Here is a 20164-nt window from a genome sequence, read left to right as displayed (position 1 = left end):
CTAAAACTTTTTGTGGGTAATTTTGTAAAAGGAAACCCAAAAATGGGTAATCATGTAATTTTCCAAAAAACAATGAACACTGTTTTTACTTTTTACACAGCTTACTACTGATTCATGCATGATAGTGATTCATTGTTATGGTTCAACTGCAGTAAAACCTAGTGACACTTGGAATCATCAGTACACCCCATTAATAAAAAAAAACCCAATCATTTCGCTGCTGGTTCGAGGACAGACCATTTGATTCAAAAAAGTTCAATGATTAAACCACCTGGTTCAACAAAATCCTGAATTTTGAAGAGTTGAAATTTAAAACTCTGTTCAAATTGTCGAAGAGGGCTTACCCATTGATGGGTTAAATGAACATCGAACCATTTGAGATTGGTGACAACCTGCATGTCTTTACATTTGGTGACTGGTCGTCCCATCCACAATCGAAAGCTATTATGCCACATTGGAGAAATTGAGCAGAAAGATAAGGGAGGTTGGATTCCAGGCTGGGACTGATGTATCACTGCATGATGTTGAAGAGGAAGAGAAGGAGCAGATGGTGAAGGTTCATAGTGAGAAATTGGCAATTGCTTTTGGGCTCATTAGTACTGAGCCAGGGACAGAGATCAGGATCATCAAGAATCTTAGAGTTTGTTTAGATTGCCATAATGCAACTAAATTCATCTCCTTGCTCACTGAGAGTGATTGTAGTTAGGGATGTTAACAGATGCCACCATTTCAGGGATGGATTATGTTCTTGTGACCACCATCAGTTAGGGCATAGGATAGCCATAGGTTTATACTGGTTCATGAGGTTAATTTATTTACATTTCTCAAGGGATAATTCAAGAAGCTCCATTAGCTTCATTTATTTGTTATTTACAAGAATAACAGAAAAACAAAAAGATGATGAATCAAGAAGCTTGACTATATACCATAAGAATCATCCAGTTAAACAGTTGAGGAATCAAACTTTCCAGTTGTTCAACTTTATTTGCTCTTTGTTTTTGCATGTCTGAAGCTTTCCAAGAAGTGTGGAGGAATCAAAATACAGTTCCTCACTTTTTGGAAAGGTTTAGTTTAGAAATCACGAGAGAAGGCTAGGCACGCCGTCGGGCTGCCCAGCCATGTCTCTTCCTCTCTCTCTCTCCCTCTCCCAGTGAAATGATCCCCTGCCCATGTCTCTTCCTCTCTGAAGCTTTCCAAGAAGTGTGGAGGCATCAAAATACAGTTCCTCACTTTTTGGAAAGGTTTAGTTTATAAATCATGAGAGAAGGCTAGGCACGCCGTCGGCTGCCCAGCCATGTCTCTTCCTCTCTCTCTCTCCCTCTCCCAGTGAAATGATCCCCTGCCCATGGCTATCCCCCCCCCCCACCATGTGTCTGTCACCCGCTAGCTTATCTGGAGCAAGTGGTGTGCCCAGCCCTTGCCCCTAATTTAGATAAAGTTCGGCCTGCTCAAAATCCTTTAGAATCATATTTAGATATAGGCTAGAGACATCATTAATTCCAACATCACTTAAAGCAAGTTAAATACAACTGCTGTAATATACGTATTTGATGCATAGTCTTTCAATTACATAGCAAATTTCACACAATGAATATCTGAAAGGATGTTAAGTTGCACTGCCTTTCAGTCAAATACAAAATTGAGTAGTTCATCAAAACTTTTCACCCTACATTTATTTGACCTTCATACAATCTGTTGGTTCACACAAGTAATAACAGCAAAATTTACATGTTTGACATCAAACCCAATGATCAACAATTGATTCCGCATTGTTTGACATCAGGGCCTTTGGTTTTGAGCACAAATGGGTCAATTCTAACCCATAGCAAGGAGAAGATTGAGGCCAAAAGTACTGACCATATGACAACAATGGTAGGAGTCCGGTTTTGCCGCCCCATGAGACCCTTGAGGAATGGGTATAGATGGACAATCACCCAAAAGGCAAAGAAGAGCTTCCCAAAAAGAGGCCCCCAAGATTGGTACCCATTATTTATAGCATCAGATATGCCTGCAACTACTCCTACCAGATTGATGATCAGGACTGTGGTTGGAGGGATCAGAAGAGTGGTCCATTTAAAGGCGTATAGTTCTCCAAACTCCTCGTCATCAGTAGCTTTGGATGTAACAGTAAAGCTAGTTTCAATTCCGGCAAAAATCTTAAGAAGTCCCTGAATAACAGCAAAGAGGTGAGCTGACACACCACCAATAACCCAGAATTGCTCATTCCTCCACCATTCCTCAATGCTAACTCCACTCCATCTCAGCTCCAATATGCCCGTTGCAAAAATTGAGATAAACAGTCCGATGAAGAAGAGACTTGCAAGTGTGCTTATCTGGTTCATGAATCAAAGAGAAGAAATGTCAAAATGAATCAAATTAAGACTAGTTGTAGCAGTATATCAATTGAAAAAATGGGTAGCAATGAAATCAACAAAAAATGTACCTCTGGCATTATGAACTTTCCAGTTAGCAAGCAAACAGCAGGAAGGGTACAGTAGGCGAGAAGAGGTAAGGCGGTGAATGGGTAGATAGTTGTGTTGATATATGCAAAACGCTCAAGCCACTTCAAGTGTCCACCCTTGTATCCATAACAGAGTGGACTGTGTCTACTGAAGAAGATCTCAACAGAACCAAGAGCCCACCTCAGAACTTGATTGAGACGATCTGAAAGGTTGATTGGTGCTGAGCCCTTGAATGCTGGCCTCTTGGGCATGCAGTATATTGACCTCCAACCTCGGCAATGCATCTTAAATCCTGTCAGGATATCTTCAGTGATAGACCCATAGATCCAACCCAACTGCACAATTAACAACTGCAAAGACTTCAACAAACTGACAGATTATTGCATGATGAGTTTCTAGATGTTCTTGTTTCAGTTGATACCTCTAAACCCCAATCTGTTTTGTCCTCATAGCCACAGCTAATAACATGAATGGCTTCTTTGAGCAAAGCTGCTGGACTAGACGAGGGAGGGACACCACCTTGCTCCATCAGTGTTGAAGTCACAAATGCTGCTGATTGACCGAACCTTTTCTCAAAATTCATCTGAGACATCAGTAGCTCCTTGTCCTCGTCAATTCCTGATTTAATTTCAGAAACAGGATGAACTACATTTAATTAGAGAAAAAAAAAACGAGGATAGAACTTCTAATATGCAATGTGAGACTTAAAATTAAGACCTTGGAGGCTTGATCCATCTCCATTCGCGGCAGCGGCATTAGTCGTGTCTTTTTCAGAATACTTTGGGAGTTTCTTACGACGTCCAAAACAGGGGCAGCACGCACAAGTTACCATCTTTGGACGCTTGGGGCCCTTTGGAGGGTTATAACCATATAAAGCTTGTCTTCTAAAGACACACCCAGTACCCACATACACTGGACCCTGAATTCCATCTAGGCCTTTCATGTTAATCTGCAAAACCAGAAAGGTTGTCACATTGCTTAGCTTCTTATATCCTTAAGAGACAAGTCCAATAGTGTTATGGTGGATTCTTAGAGTACTTACATCAAAGAAGACTGTGTTTCTGTTGGCATACCGATCGTGCAGGTCAATACCATCAAACCTCTGAGGAAACTGTACATAACATACATTCCTCCCAACCTGAGGGTCCATCAAGAAACACATTGCCTCCCTAGCAGCTTTGCTATTATTTATATAGTGATCACAATCCAAGTTCAACATAAAAGGAGCATTTGTCAGCACTGCAGAAACACGAACCTGCAACAAAAATGAATTGGGTTCTCTCATTAGAACAGAGTTTTAGGTAAAAACAGTGAACAGAGTAGTTGGTAAATTTTACCATACCAAAGCATTCATGGCACCAGCTTTCTTGTGATGTTGGAACCCAGGTCTCTTCTCACGAGAAACATAAACAAGGCGAGGGAGCTCATTTCCTTCACTATCATATCCTCCACTGTGACCAAGAAACACTTGAATCATACCTGGATGATCCTTAGTGTTGTTTCCTGGCCAAGGTGTACCATCTTGCATTATCCACCCTTCTGGTGGAACCTTCATCGCTTTCGCTACCAATGCATTGATCCTTACCTTAAATTCTTCGTATTCTCTCTGTCAAAATCAAAAAAGAAATCAGTTTATCATCACCAACTATTAAGTTCCAATGAGTTTGATCATTAACAGAGCTAAAATACCTTCATAGCTCTACGTTCCTTCACAAATGTAGGCTGGACTTTGTCCTTGAGATAGTCTATCTTAAGAGAAAAGTACATCTCTGGAGCTCTAGGCTCAATAGCAAATTTCTTACAGAAAGGAACCCATTTCCTAGCAAATTCTGCAGTTTCAGATAGTGACTCAAATGTGAGCATTGAAGCACCATCATCAGAGACGTAGCAAGAGATCTTATCAACTGGGTAATCCATGGCCAAGATTGAAAGAACTGTATTGGAAGTAACTAATGGAGGTTCCTTCAATGGGTCCACTGTGCTCACAAATATATCCACTGGGCATAACATCGAAGGTTCTCCTTCCCTCTCATATCTGAGAGAGAGACGATCAAGGTAAGTCTCACGATCAATGGGCAACCATTTGGGGAACTGATCAAGGATCCATGACATGGCAAACCATATCTCACAGGCAACAGAGGTGAGCCATAGCCCAATGGCATCATGAACCGGGTTCAGAAGTCTATAGCGTAGGAAAAGAGCTAGGACAATCAGCCGAGTCACGATCACCATACGATATGGGTTGATCTTGCTTGATGCAATTGGTACTTTTCTTGATAAGGGTTGCCTTGCTTCATCCATCCTGCACAATCATTTACATAATATCATCACCACAGGTCAATAACAGTGGGCTTGGGCCTAGACCCTCCAAACCAACCCAAATTGATCAGCTTCAATTTGGACCAGATCTGACTGGACCCGGGCTGTACCAACCACGGTTCAAAGGGATCAGCATCGAATTAGGAGAATCACCTGGATCGGATCGATTTAGGTCATGGGCGATCCAGATTGAAGGGCAATCCCGTATTGGTGAATCAGTATGGACCAAGGGTAAAAGAGTATAAAAAATCATTTTAAAATGAAAACCAGGGGTAAATGTGTCCGATTCAACCTGATTCTTCACAATCCAGATCACTATTGTCCAAAACCGATCCTGATACTGATTACTAAAACCCTGGTACCTCCCCATCTCAAACCAACCAAAACCAAGCCATCTATTCTAAAATAACAAGGCCGACCAGCTTAGGGATGACTAATCTTAGCCCGATCTAAGTTGAACCGGATCTAGATTTGGCTATTTCCAACCAGGCCCATCACAACCTCCAGTTTTTTTTTTTTTTAAATATTATAATGGAGGGGAAGAAGATAATAGTTAGGAAGCCTCGAATTCGAGCCCTCCTGGTAAGCAGGAATTTTAAGCACCATAATTCACCAATTGCACTAGGCAATTGTTTTATTTTTCATGGTTATTAGCATACTAAAAAAATATTAATAGGAAAATTTTTTAGATTGTTTAGATCATCCCAAGGGTAAATCTGTCAAGTAAAAAAAAGTGATTAGTTGATAACATACATTAAAATAGAGTAATGATATTAGAAATAAGGACATACATAGGATCAGCATCCATGGCATCATCAGGGTCAGGTCCAGCTAAGTTTCCTTGCTTTGATTTCCAATCATCCATTCGCTCTTTCCACCCTGCCTCTTTCTTTTCATCCCATCTTGTGCTTCCTAAATTTTATAGATAAATCAAAATATTTTCTAACATGCATATGATCATAAGAGATTGAGCAATTTCAACTATGATTATTTACCAGATTCCGACAATGGATAAGGATGAACACGTTTATGAAGCGAAGATGATAGCATTTGATCTCCATATGCATGATTCGATATCGGAAACTCTCCACTCACCTGCATTAACACAAATTAAATGTATCCCAAAGTCTTTAGTTTTAGGGAAGGACAGCGTCAATGTATACATTAACACTTATATTCAATATAATAAAAAAAATTTGGTACCGGTCTAGATCTAGCATTGGTAATGACAGGAGGAAATTGGGAATTTTCCTCATCATCAGGGCCTCTCCCATAGCTCATCTTCCCATAAAGCAAAGCATCTGTGAGATGTTTCTGCTTATTCTGTTCATCTTCAATGTTGAACTCATGCTCAATATCATCAATATCTTCTTCATCTTCATCTCCTTCAACTCTTGGGCTTCCTTTCAGACGTTTGTAACGGGTCTTACATTGAGGACACAGTTGGCTTCCTTCTCTCCTCTCATACTCATAACACGGCCGGCACACCGGAAAACCACACTCATTACAGGCCACAAAGAGATCACCATCAGTAGTAAGGCCAACCTCATCACCACAAATCTCACACACTTGACCATCCAATGACTTCAATGACTTGGGCTGCACACACAACACAAAAGAATGAAATCTTAGTACTATGAACATTAATGGAGTTGCAGAGATGTGGGTTTCTTATGGGTTACCTCTTCATGGCCATGAATGACTACAAGCTCGTTCCTGTTGTGGGATCCGGCAACTAAACCGGCACTAGCTTCCATTGTTGTTCTCAATGGATCTCAGAGAATACAGAGATGGGTTCTTTGGGTTGTTCTTTTTATCAATGAAGGTAGGCTCTCTATCTCATTTCATCTCACCTTACAGAATGGGTTGGTTGTAGAGTCGCCATTGCCTCTAAGTTAAGCTACGTCTATTCAACAACCATGCGTTCACCTCATCACCTGGCCTTTTCCAACGGCTACCGACTGTATTGAATATTTGGAGACCAAATTATCCCTACAGTTTTTCAATAATGTATATCTAGTCCTCTTAACTAAATTACCGGTAATCACTAAAACTCCTTATTTATCAGACCGTTGGAAACTCAACTTGTTATTTTGCCTAAACTTTCATTATGATTAGGAGTGATTTAGGACACATATTAAGGCAGAACCCACAAGTTGTAGCCATCTATATTTCTTGTATATGCAATGGTGGAAAAGGGTGTCTTTTTTTTTTTTTTTGGTGGAAGGTGGAAAAGGGTGTCAATCGGTCCGATTCCAATTATTCGGTTTGATTTAGGTTAGGTTTATATTTTGACAAGGTATACAAATTAATCAAAATTCAACTGGATAGGAATCAACCAAAATCAGAATTGTTTTGCATTCAATCTGATTTTACCAATTTCTATTATGTTTTAGTCATCCAATTCACGGGCGGTTTGTGATGCCAATTTCACCTTTGTACCCTTTAATTCAATTATTTTTACACTTAATTTTGAGAGCATGAACAAATAAGTTTAGAATAAATAAAGTTTCTCATTTCAATATATATTACATCATAAAAAAAAAAACCACTTAAAAAATATTGTCCCTTAGAAACACAGAACCAATTAAATTAGAATCATTCAACTTTCACCGAAAGTAGTGAAGAGCAGTATTAAAAAACTAGTGTGAGTGATCCCAAAGAGATAAGAGGAGTCGAACTCAAAACCACATACTTCTTGAGGCTAAGGTCCCTTGCCAACTCTTATTAGATTTAGAACTACCTGTTTTTCAAACCAAGAAGAGAACCTATAAAATCATAATCAAGTAATATCATTATGGTCTGGTTCAGTTGAATCGTAAACGGTTGGTTCCGGTTCCATTTTGACACTTTGTGGAGTACTAATCATTCGATGGGTTATGTAGGGTTTTATATCTGGCCCCACTTGGAAGAAACCAAATCAGATTTTTGCGAGTTAACCCATCAATCTCTATAGATGCTTAACTGGCAGGGATTTTTTTTGTCACCAAATGTAATATGATGGACATGTTGTAGCATTATATGGAGAGACGAGACATCATTGTAGAACGGTTGATATCATCTAATGGTGGGGACCCGAAGTCTGCTGTTGAAGATGATTGTGGCTTATTAGGAGGGAGGCATTGTCCTCTAAAATGTGCAATCTAAGGCCTCTTCAGCAGTATTACTCTGTATGGTATATTGCTTACAAAGCTTGTGTAGTTATGTGTTTGGGCTGAGGAGATATTTGGATGCTTGGGATGGAAGAAATTTGTGAATGAAGTCAAGTCATTTAAAACGGTAGGTTGGTGAGGTAAGGCTTGTCTGTCATCTGGACAGATAACCTTCCTAAGGTCCTACATCGTTTTTAATGAAAAAGCCATTGTTTTTAATGAAGAAGCTCCTTTTTAAAACTTGTTGAACATACAAGAAAACCTCCTCGCCAGGAGGAGGGCCTGCAAATTAAGGTATTTATTCAGTAGCTTCAGTTTCTGGGTTTACTTAAATTCTTTCATGTTGTGCTTGCTCCCTTCTTAGCCATGACCATACTTGTGTGGCAAGACATAGTTATTGATCAATTTTTCTGTTGAGATGGAAACATGTACTGCTGGGAGCTCGGGACTTCGGACTCGACCCCATAAGTACTTCAGAATCATGGCAATCTGCATCAAAGACAACTCCAGAAACCTATTCTGCCAGAATTTTATGAACATTATTGACATAAACAAAGAGGCTACCTTTCTGCAAGCATTGCTTCATAGAGGACTGATAATAGCTTTTCCCCGGGGGAGGGGGGTGTGGAGAACTTGTTCATGATAATGGCAAAACAACTGTCGGCAGATATGTATATGTTACAACCCATAAGAATTGCATACTGTAAAACGAGCTCTGGTTTCAGATTTAATGGTAGAAACAAGACCAGATATATAATTTTGTCATGTGCTTCACATAGCAGATTTCACAGAGCTCTGAATCATTCTTAAAGAGAAGCAAGATGGTTGAAGACTTCACCAAGGAATTAGGGACTTCCATGTCAAGATCATTAGATTGAAATAACTTACCATTATTGTAATTAATATTTCATCACTATCAGGAGCACATGACCTACAACATCACTGTACATAACACAACCAAGAGGCATTACTCAGCCCCCATCCTCATCACAGAATATAAATGAAGGTTTCTCACTCTTTCATTAATAAAACACTGTTTACAAAATGCAAACTCTGCTTATACACCAGCAGACACCTCAGTCGCTTCTGATTTTTCCCTTTTCTTTGGTTGTTCCTGAGGTTTCTGTAAAATTGCTTTATTTGGAACCAAAATAATGAATATATTTCTATCTCTGAAGTTCTTGCTCTCCTCTGTCCCAAGCTGCAAATGTCAATGACATTAAACCCTGAACTGAATTATGTCAAATACCATAATATCATTTATACATTACACATAGGAACCATCTGTCTTGTTTGCAAATATATTAACATATGTAAATGTTCAACCTACCTATATCAGTCAACAAAAAGGTCACCAGCCTACTACCTGAATATAAGATTAAAGAATAAGGGTACTGAATTTTAGGAGGATGGCAGGCTAGTTAAGCAGTAATTCATTTGGGTTTAGATAATCAATCACATTAAAAATGCATTACATCAGATAGAACATGTCCATGATGGAGGGCCTTTAAGGGAAGGGAAGAAATCCTTGAGATGCTCAGAGTTGCAGGGGACAGGGAGAGAAGTCGAATAAGGGGGGGGGGGGTTGGGGGAGGAATCACATGCAAAGCCCTAAGGCTCTCAAACATTCAAACTCAATTCATCATTCTATTCTCTAATTACTCAATCGGTTACATGGCATAAATAGTAAAAGAAACCCAATATGAAAGGAAACCTCCTATTAATTGGAAACGAAATCCTAGTAGCTATCACCTACTTAAGTTACCAAAATAAAATATTGCATGAGAATAGAAATAAAATCTTAAAATATCCTACTGGTCAAAGACCCAAATTGGATCCGGTTCATCTTTATCTGGATACCAGATGAGTTTGGATCGGTCCATGGGTGTGCATCTACATCAGTCCATCCCAGAATAAGAATAAGAAAAATCTGCCAAGGAGGTAGGCCTGGTACAGCAATAAAATTCAGAACAAATTCATCCTAAAAACACGTAAAATTCATGTTCTAAATCAACCATGTCCAGTCCATGAAACTGGATTCATATCCTAGATAAACCACATTGCCATGAGATTAGAAACTGAAGTTATGGTTATGCAGTCAAATATTGGAAAGAGTTTGCATGGATTACACAAGACCAGAAATTAAAGTGAAGAACAAGATTCCCAATTTAGCTGGGATAAGGCTGAGTTGTTGTTGTAATAAGATTCCCAATAAGGGTCTAACCATTTTCGAGTGAAATCAATGACAAATCTTGGTTTAGTTATTACCTTCAATACTTTATTTTATTTTGTTTTTTTTGGACAAAATCAATCTTCTATCACTATATTTATCTACCAGAATTCATTTATGGAGAAACTTCTATCACTTCCCTATACGTTGCCTATATTTACTCAAACTCCCCTAATCCAAACTTCTTTTCTAATTCCCCCAGAAAACTAAACTTCCACCTCATTTTTTCCCTGGTAATTCAAAATCCCTAAATTACCACTCACAATTGGTCCCCTCCAGCAGCACCCCTCTCGCGGCACTCCCTCTGACAGTCCCAAGTACAGTTGACATAGACACCCAAGCCTCAAGTCCCAAGTCCCAAGTCCCAAGAATTACAGTAGACACCCAATTAACACGATGTCAATTCTGAACTTAAAACACCCATATTTTGGACGATTTTTAATAACAGTAGAACCAGGGGTCAGCTGTACCCCAACTTAAGGTTGAAGGACCTTTCTACGAAGGGTGACAAGCCCTAGAATACCAAGGAGATCTGATGGATAGATCTCCTATGTAGTCAAATATTGATGCTGCCAGAAAAATCTCCAACAGAGTACCGCCAGCAGGAAGGTGATGTAGTTTGTTAAATGATTGAACTATTGAAGTCTCTGACCAGTTTCCAAAAGGGGTTGAATATGCAGGACTAATAAAGTCCTAAAACTTTAGAAGAATCTGTCAGCTCAATGCAGAATATGGGAGACAACGATTTTACCCAAAAAAAATCCAGAAACAGAGTACCGCAAGCCTATCTTGGTATAATTTGATTCTTGTAAACTGAGAATGGAATCAATACTGCAGGAAGTACGTATGAAGGGAAACTGGAGGACATCATCCAGGGATTTAGGACTTACCAGAGGAGACGCCAACATAAACAACAACATATCACTTCATTGTGGCTAGATGTCTCTTGTGTGGGTGCATATTCCTATGTAACTCATGTGTAGCGTGTTTTATTTTGTTGTATTTTAATTTAAAGCAAGTGTTTTCTTTCCAAAAGCGACCCCTGCGCCCAGACACAGGCATGTGCACCCCCACGAGGGGCACAGAAAACTCTCTCTTTAATTTATTTAGTGTCAAAACTGTAATGTACTAACGTTGTAAGGGAGTTACTGCTGGATAAGTAGTTATTAGGGAGTAATTAATGCCAAAAAGTAGTTATTAGGGAGTTATTTCTCTTTTTCTTTTTTCATTTTCAGTTTTAAAAGGTTGTATTTTGAAATGGAAGACAAGGAAGATGATGTTGAAACTAAGAGATTTCTCCCATTCTCTGCAGTGAGTGATTTTGCAGACCTTGGAATGAATCCAAGATGGTGTGAAGCCAAGCCCCCTCTCCCTTCCCTAACTCTTCCCCCTCTTATGCAGTTATGCTACCACCCTCTTCCTCACCCCTATTCATTTTCTACCAGTCCCAATTTTTCCACTTTTTTCTTTATATTACAGCCTCAAAACACAATGGGGACTCATCAATGAACAGCAAGGAGGCAGCAGAACAACAAAGGAAGACTTGTATTCGATTACCCAAACCTGTCCTACATCAGAAACCCTAGTTTATCTCCAAATAATCAAACTAGGGTTCCACAAAATAGGTATAGCAGCATAGGTTGCTGCAAACCACAAAGAAGGATCCTTGGTAGACAATCAAAACAGTAATTGGGGAGAAGAGAGACTAACTACCTGAGCTCTGATACCATGTAGCAGCAACAAAAATTGAGATCAGTACATATGAAAGCAAGGAAGAAGAGAAAAAGTAGAGAAAGAGGAGAAACCGAGAGGCGAGAGAGAGAGTTCCAGCTTGTGTAGAACACCAAGCAAGACTCCTCCAATGCATTAATAAAGCCTAAAGTAGTGAAATTGTAATAAAGGGCAATGACTAACATAATTATTACTTATAAACCATAAATAATAATAGAATACCCAGAACACCACTAAGTGGTAGTAAACACTTAATAAGGAGATTAAGTCAACCCCTTGGATCAGATCCTTTTAAGTAATGGTTAACATATTACAAACGTTCATAGAGAGATTACACCTGAGAAGAGAATGTTGAGATAAATTGAATGAATGTGTACACACGTCGATGTTGTGCAGTAGACTAAAGAGTGAGGACTAATCGATTGAAAAGCAGGGAAAAGGACAGCAGAAGTGAGGGGCTAAAATATATATGTGCTGAAGCAGGTAAAGGTCCTTCCATAAATTATAATATTATTGAGTCACAAGCTACAGATAAAAAATCTAAATCAATTAATCAAATATCTAACGCATAACCAAAGTTTAAAACCAAAACACTTACCTAGTTTCTGATTCTTTAAAATTTGAATAAACCCAAACTAAATTTGTCTATATAGACTATAATTGCAAAGCAAATTTCTAGAAAAGAAGCCTTGAAGACCAAGGAAGAAGTAACCCAACCAGCCCCAGCCTTAAGATGGTCGAACCAGTCCAAAGCTGGCCCAGTTTTTGTCAGGTTCTGGTTCTGTACAGCAGCTTCTAGAAACTTCTACAGAAGCTTCTAGAAATCTCTACATCAACTTCCATCACTTTCTAGAAGATTCTAGCAGCTTCCATAACCATCTAGAAGATTCCAGATTCCAGATTCCAGCAGCTCCCATCACCTTCTAGAAGTCTCCAGCAGTTTCTAGAAACCTCTACAGAAACTCTAGAAACTGCTACAAACAAACTCAGAAAAAGGAAACTTTAAACTAAGGAAATAAATCCTCTATGGAAGAGGTTTCTAGAAGCTAGTAGAAGGATCTAGGATGTAATTCCAACAACAACAACAACTCAGCCTTTTCCCAACTAAATGGGGTCAGCTTCGTGGATCTGTCATAGAAAAAGATAAAGGGAGGGAGAGAAGAAAAGGGTGTAAGGTTCAAGAAAAGAAATAAGGCAATACAACACGATCTAGGATGTAATTCCCTTCCCCTATAAATAAAGCAAGGCTCGTCTAAAGAGCCTAACGAATTTTAGAACAAACCACAACACTGCTATGCAAGTTTTCTCTGCTGAGAATATTGTCGTGTTTGATCAAGACTGAAGGACTTGGTGTTTGATCCAAGTTGACACCTTGTGATGGGAAGCCTGGGTGGATTAGGAGGAGGTTCTTCTTCAACCATTGAAGCCGTTCTTCAAATTCTAGGTGTGTTCTATTACCAAACTGCTGAGAAAATCCCCAGAATTCAGCCCTAATCGATTTCCACTTTTCATAACTTGTTCTACCTCTATACCCTAGTCCTTATTGTTTTAGCCTAAACCTAACAGTTGTTCTGTTAAATCTGAACCTAAACCCTGTAGATCTTGGCATTGGAATCAATTCAAACTCTTTTGAATCTGGTTCTACATCAAGCCTTCTGGAAAACAACTGTAGGCATCTCCAAAATTGGACCATACTTTGAACATAGGATATAAACGCCCTATGTTGGGGACACGGTTTCAAAAATCAGTAATTGGATCAGTGAATCAGTCAATTTGGACCGGAATCAGCCGTGACCGATCCCAATTTGACATGGTCGATTCATGCCAAGAAACCCCAGAAGTGCTAAGTTTTCAGATCTGAGGGCCGATTCTAGGGTTCTTGGGACCCATTCTGATCAGGATCGGCAGGGATCGATTCAATCCCTGATTCCGTGTTTTGAGACACTGGTTGGGAAACCACCCGGACAATTATTAGGTCTATCTCTCAACCTTTTCACTGCTGACGCAGACTTGTTTATTGACAGTGTCAGTAATTCATAAAATGCTTGATAAATAAATCCCATTAGCTAAAAGCCTAAAATCCAAACCATATCACATACACTCATAACTTCATAAAAGTCAAGAGATTGGAAGCACTTCCATGTGATAGGATTTGTTCCTTTTTGAATCACCAAAACAAAAGGCAACCAACCAGAAATAAGTGCAAATGATGGGACCAAGGAACCGCTTCAATTAAAAAGCACAGAAAGAAAAGCTCTCGAAGGAAGAATGGAAGAATCAAAGATGTATATACAGCGTTGATGGAATATACAGCCAACAGATGGCATTGTAAGGTCATCTAATTGGAATAAAATGTCAACGAAATTTAGTTGAAACTTGAAATCACTGGGATATTTTGGTTTGGACAAGACTAAAGTGGAAATATTTCAGTCATTTCAGTCAAAAATGATTGAAGTAATGTAAAATATTACAGTGATTAAATCGTCATTTAAAACAACACTGACTTCAAGCAAAAATTTTGATTGATATAATGATATCACCCAAATAATTCAGTTTAAGCCATGACTGGAAAAAAAACAAAAACAAAAAATAGTTCCTCTATTAGGCATTGAAACTTATAATAGTGATTGGTGAACCATAACCATAGTGCACATTTAACAGTAAAATGTCCTATACAGAACGATAACATACACCTATAGAATGAGAAATACTCCCAGAAAACTAACAGTATATTGTTCTTGAATATGCCAAACATACAATAACAACAATTCAGCCTTATCCCAACTAAAAGGGATCGGATACATGGATCCTTACCCTCCAATCAGCTATATTCAAAGTCATACATGAGAAAAGCTTATGGTAAATACCTCTCCAACATCATCCTGAAAACGCTTGAGGAGCTCAATCGCAATTTTCCGAAACTCATTCTCACGACCCTTCAAGTTCACAATAACTTTAACCTGCAGGAATTTCCTTGAAGATATCAATCTGGTACCAAACCACCCCCCCCCCTTTTTTTTTTCTTTTTGTTTCTTTTCTTTCTTTTTTTTTTTTTTTGGGGGGGGGGGGGGGACAAGATGCATATTCATTATTTGTCATTATTTGGCAATCTGAGAAAGTTCCAAGCAACCTTATCTCCATCTTTGAGAAACCTTTTAGCAGATTTCAACCGCACAGAATAATCATGTGAATCGATGTTGTACCTATTAAAGAAATCAATACAATTCATCAAAACAATGCTAAACATGATTCCCCCTGAAACATTGAGGAGCAACTTTACATGAAAAGAAGAGTCAATATAGCATGTTTACAAGAGACTAGATGGAAGAAAAATGAAAAGGAAAGGAGATTGATGGGTATGAAGTCTGATAAACAGTATAGGACAGTTATAGAAAATATAAACAGAAGTAAGGGTGGTAGTTATAAGATCTGAAAGATCAAGGTGTTAACTAAACTTGTCCCATGAAATGAGATAATTAACATAATTAGTGCTTACATGCTTCAATAAAGGTTCAGATGAAAAAATAAACTTCAAATAAGATTTTGATGAAAGAATCAAGAGACAAATTTGAAAATAGATGCAGTTGGAAGGAGTTCCTCAGGAAAAGAATATCTTCGAAGTAGGGAACTTAGATGAAGATGCGATATGGAGGAATAGGAATAAAGAAAAGAGTCCATTTTTCTGCTATATTCCTATTTATTTTATTTGGTTTTGTTCCCACATATTCTGTTTTAATGATCTATAGATGCATGTCATGATCTCTAAGGCCGACCACTACATAAGCCGCTGGCGGAGAAAGCTCGAAGAGCTTCCCTTCATTCGTTGCTAAGCCAAGGTCCCAGGTCTCCGAGTCAGCCCGCGCTTTTTCGAAGAATCCTGCACCCATGGGCATACAGCCTGGCAGGCCTTCCCTTTCCGCCGGAGCTTCATGGGCACAGTTTGACTTCCCCTGATCCAACCAACGAATAGGAGGCCCGAAATCCTTGATACATAATGAACAGGGCACTGATCTCTTATATACGTGACCACGACTTCCTGGATTCATAACCAACTATCTGATCCCTATGACACAACGCGTGCCCCTACTAATAATGAGAATAATTCGATCAGAACCGGCCCGGCAGACTACGCAACTTTTTTAGGTTACGAGGTGACGACATAGATTCACAATGGCTTTCACCTTAGCTGGATCTGCCTCAATTCCTCTCTCACTCACGATGAAAGCTAAGAGCTTGCTCGAAGACAGCCCAACTAGGGGATTTTACCTCTTTTTGTTGAATTGAGTCAGGCGCTCAAAGGTAGGCTCCAGGAGTCGCAAGATCATGCCGAGAAAGTCGAAAAGTCACAGGCTCTCGTTCATAGGAGCAGATATTAGAGAAGTAAAAATGGATACAAATTCTAGGAAGGGACTAAGCAGGAGCAGGACCAGGAGATGCAATACAACTGTGCAATAAGCAGCATGTACTTCAAAAACTCAGGATTAATTGTGTGACCTTAAGAGGCAGAGCAATTAGGACCTTAACAAAATTTTCTTCTCACCAAGGGATGGAACAATCAATAGTAATGACTGCAAGGTTATCCAAAATCCTAACAACATAACATAGCTTAGCGGTTTCCAATGTTTGTATTAAGGCAATCAGAGAAAAAAGGAAAGATAAGCATGCTTGAGGTTTTTTTTGGGGGGGAGGGGGGGGTAAGGATTAGATGGTGGTATTTCAAGATAAAGAAAGAAAACAGTAAATGAGAAATAAAATATTAAAATACTGTGTAGAATTTCTTTCTGAAAAATAGCACTAGTTAGATCGAACTTGCCAGTTATTAAAACAATCGCAAGACTAGTTCTTAGAAAACCTACAAAGGGAGAAGGCAATCATTAAAAGAAACTTGATGGAGAAACAATGAAGTATAAATATCCATTAGAGTTAAGAGGTTTTATTGGGAGCAACTGGACCAAAAATGAGAAAATTGAGACTGGGTAGAAAATTGCCACAGGACAAGCTAAGAAAGTAGGTAAGATGAGGTAAAATTGAGGCATACCATGACCTTTATCATAAGTCAGGCACTAAATATATAACATATTTTAGTGATTTTTTTTTTCTTTTGCTCGTGAAGCATGTAGGCTATGTTTGATTGCAAGGGCAATTTCAAGGGGAGGGAAGTGAAAATTTTTAACTTAAAAAAGGAACCAAAAATGGATACGAATTGTAGGCTATGTGAGTAATTTTTGGTAATGATTACATTCCCTCCCCTTTAAATTTCCCTCGTGTAGAAAATATAGAATAAATAAAAGAGAGGGAGAGAGACCAAGAGAGAAAAGAGTGAGAGAGCCTTTTTACGGTGGGCAGACTCAATCTTGTAGATTGGACTGCCCTCCTCTTATTAAATAGATAATTCTCAACTACAATAGTAGTAGGACAGCTGCCCTACTCTGACTAGGAATATGAAACAAACCAGGAAACTAATTAGCTAACAACTAATTAATCTAATTAGTAAATTACCACAAGTCCTAGTGTACTAGGACTCCTACCCCAATTGGGGAACTAACTTTATCGTGGGGAGGAGTCTGTGCTATCTTGCAGTCTCCTCCCTCTCCTACGATGCTTTCTAACACTCCCCCTCAAGCTGGAGCATAGATGTTAATCATGCCCAGTTTGTTACAAATATAATCCACTCTACCACCTCCCAAGGACTTGGTAAAAACATCTGCAAGTTGTTCTTTTGTGCGAACATGGCTTGTAGAAATAACTCCTTGTTGTAGTTTTTCACGAACAAAGTGACAATCGACTTCAATGTGTTTTGTTCTCTCATGGAACACTGAATTAGAAGCAATATGAATAGCAGCTTGGTTGTCACACCATAACTGCATAGAATCAATGCAGCTGAAACCAAGCTCTGTTAGAAGCTGTTTTATCCACATCAACTCACAAGTAACATGGGTCATGGCTCGATACTCAGATTCAGCACTAGACCTCGCCACAACAGTTTGTTTTTTGCTTTTCCAAGACACAAGATTTCCGCCAACAAAAGTACAGTATCCTGTAGTGGACCTTCTATCAATGGGAGAACCATCCCAATCTGCATCACAAAACCCTTCAATACGACTGTGTCCATGATCTGAATATACTAGGCCACGTCCTGGAGCTTTCTTAAGATATCTCAGAATACGAACAATGGCATCCCAATGTGACGAATGTGGGGACGAAAGAAACTGACTCACAACACTAACAGGGAAGGCAATGTCAGGTTGAGTCACCGTTACATAATTTAGCTTTCCTACCAACCTCCTGTATTTCTCAGGATCATCTAACACATCACCTCCTTCAGGCATAAGCTTCACATTTGGATCCATTGGAGTATCAATGGGCTTGGATCCTAACATACCTGTTTTTGAGAGCATACTTTCTCTGAGATAAAGAAATTCCTTTTCTTGACTGAGCAACTTCAATTCCCAAGAAGTACTTTAACCATCCAAGATCCTTAGTTTGAAAGTGTTGTTGCAAAAATGCCTTCAAACTTTGAATTCCTTTAACATCATTTCCAGTAATGATAACATCATCGACATAAACAACCAGAAATATCCTCTTTCTATCAAACTTCCGATAGAACACAGAATGATCACTATCACATCTTGATATTCCAAATGCACACACCACATCAGTGAATTTTTCAAACCACGCCCTAGGAGACTGTTTTAGGCCATACAAGGACTTCTTGAGCTTACAAACCTTTCCACACTCCCCCTGAGCAACAAACCCTGGAGGTTGTTCCATATAGACTTCCTCATGCAAGTCACCATGAAGAAAGGCATTCTTGACATCAAGCTAAAATAACGGCCAATGGGATGAGGCCGCAAGAGAAATCAAAACATGCACGGAGGCCAGCTTGGCTACAAGAGAGAAAGTATCCAGGTAGTCAACCCCATAAACCTGAGCATACCCCTTAGCGACCAATCGAGCCTTCAAACGAGCAAGAGAACCATCAGGGTTTACTTTAACCACATAAACCCAACGACAACCAATAGCTTTCTTTCCAGGGGGCAATGATACAAGATCCTAAGTTTGGTTTTCGTCCAATGCAAGTAGTTCTTCCCTCATACCATTCTTCCACCCAAGACTAGACAGTGCCTCTGCAAGAGTCTTAGGAACAGGATGGCAGGAAATAGTAGAAAGACAGGAATAAAAAGTAGATGATAGGCCATAATAAGACACAAAATCAGTAATAGGATGTTGGGTACAACTCCGAACACCCTTACGTTGTGCAATAGGAAGGTCTAAGTCAGAAAGAGGAATACCTGGAGTGGGATCCGTAGACGAAGATGATAAGGTAGGTGTCGACGGGAGAAGGGGTGTTGTTGCTTCTCGAACACGTCGTGTATACACCTGTAAAGGAGGTACCTCTGTCTCGGTGGCAACCTGCGGGTTAGAGTGATGGGGAACATAAAGGGGAAGATCATCATCCAATTCAAACCCAACAAATGACTCATTTGGATATAGGGTGGACTCGAAAAAGGAGACATCAGCAGTAACAAAGTATTTGTGAAGTACTGGAGAATAACACCGGTAGCCCTTTTGGGTACGGGAGTAACCTAAAAAGATATACTTGATGGCTCGAGGATCCAACTTTGATAAACCTGGACAATGATCACGAATAAAGCAAACACAACCAAAAACACAAGGGGGAAGAACAAAAAGTGGGTCAGAAGGAAATAGCAAGGAATGGGGAATACCACCACACAAAACAAAGGAAGGCATACGATTAATAAGATATCCAGCTGTGAGAATTGCATCGGCCCAAAAATATTTGGATACCTTCATTTCAAACATAAGTGACCTAGCAACCTCCATCAAATGACGGTTCTTTCGTTCGGCCACTCCATTTTGTTGGGGAGTGTCTGAACAAGAAGATTGATGTATCATGCCACACTTAGCCATAAACTCAGAAAATGAACCAGAAAAGTACTCCTTTGCATTATCACTTCGTAGAATTTTGATAGTCATGCCAAATTGATTTTGTATTTCAGCAACAAAATCACAAAATATGGTAAATAACTCAGAACGATTTTTCAAGGGAGGAGTTCCCGGTGAATTGTCCCTTATTACTACCATTACCTGTACCCCGTGAGGTTCCTCGATTATTACCCTGTGCTGCAAGTGCTGAATTTTCCACTGGAATGGAATCCTGAGAAGTCTCTCGAGATACCCGTAAGACTCGGGAAAAGGTATCTGCAAGAGATGCTACCTTATCTCCTCCAAGAATCTGAGAACGAACA

General features: G+C 39.3%; 2 protein-coding genes across 3 annotated transcripts in view; both read right to left on the bottom strand.

The window, feature by feature from the left end:
* Positions 1-1519: 1519 nt before the first annotated feature.
* LOC122084985 (cellulose synthase A catalytic subunit 7 [UDP-forming]) lies at positions 1520-6614 on the bottom strand. Of its 2 annotated transcripts, none has more exons than XM_042653401.1 (11): positions 6464-6614; positions 5985-6380; positions 5777-5876; positions 5573-5693; positions 4152-4764; positions 3805-4068; positions 3505-3717; positions 3180-3411; positions 2884-3080; positions 2444-2812; positions 1520-2333 (listed from the first exon to the last, which is right to left on the bottom strand). In XM_042653401.1, the coding sequence occupies exons 1-11, from the start codon at positions 6536-6538 to the stop codon at positions 1752-1754; spliced, it is 3162 nt and encodes a 1053-aa protein (XP_042509335.1). In that variant the 5' UTR covers positions 6539-6614; the 3' UTR covers positions 1520-1751. The 2 variants fall into 2 exon arrangements, with proteins under 2 accessions (XP_042509335.1, XP_042509336.1); XM_042653402.1 differs by having other exon boundaries at positions 2444-2797.
* A 2188-nt stretch (positions 6615-8802) lies between these two features.
* Positions 8803-20164, bottom strand: part of LOC122083954 (translation initiation factor IF3-2, chloroplastic) — a gene marked incomplete in the record, with an annotated part of 15126 nt that continues 3764 nt past the window's right edge. Inside the window, 3 exon segments of the mRNA XM_042651912.1 lie at positions 8803-9134; positions 14762-14854; positions 15025-15097. Coding sequence (XP_042507846.1) covers positions 8991-9134; positions 14762-14854; positions 15025-15097 — 310 coding nt within the window.

This window comes from Macadamia integrifolia, chromosome 7 (assembly GCF_013358625.1).
Source record: "Macadamia integrifolia cultivar HAES 741 chromosome 7, SCU_Mint_v3, whole genome shotgun sequence".
NCBI classification, from domain to species: domain Eukaryota; kingdom Viridiplantae; phylum Streptophyta; class Magnoliopsida; order Proteales; family Proteaceae; genus Macadamia; species Macadamia integrifolia.
Note: the sequence above shows the minus strand (reverse complement) of the source record. Positions and strands in the feature narration are given on the sequence as shown.

Excerpts from the sequence above, each read along its gene's own strand:
- LOC122084985 (XM_042653401.1), bottom strand. The coding sequence starts at position 6,538 with ATGGAAGCTAGTGCCGGTTTAGTTGCCGGATCCCACAACAGGAACGAG. Across the intron at positions 3,412-3,504 it reads GAAACACAGTCTTCTTTGAT|ATTAACATGAAAGGCCTAGA; the intron begins GTAAGTACTCTA and ends CTGGTTTTGCAG. Across the intron at positions 2,813-2,883 it reads AAACAGATTGGGGTTTAGAG|TTGTTAATTGTGCAGTTGGG; the intron begins GTATCAACTGAA and ends AAGTCTTTGCAG.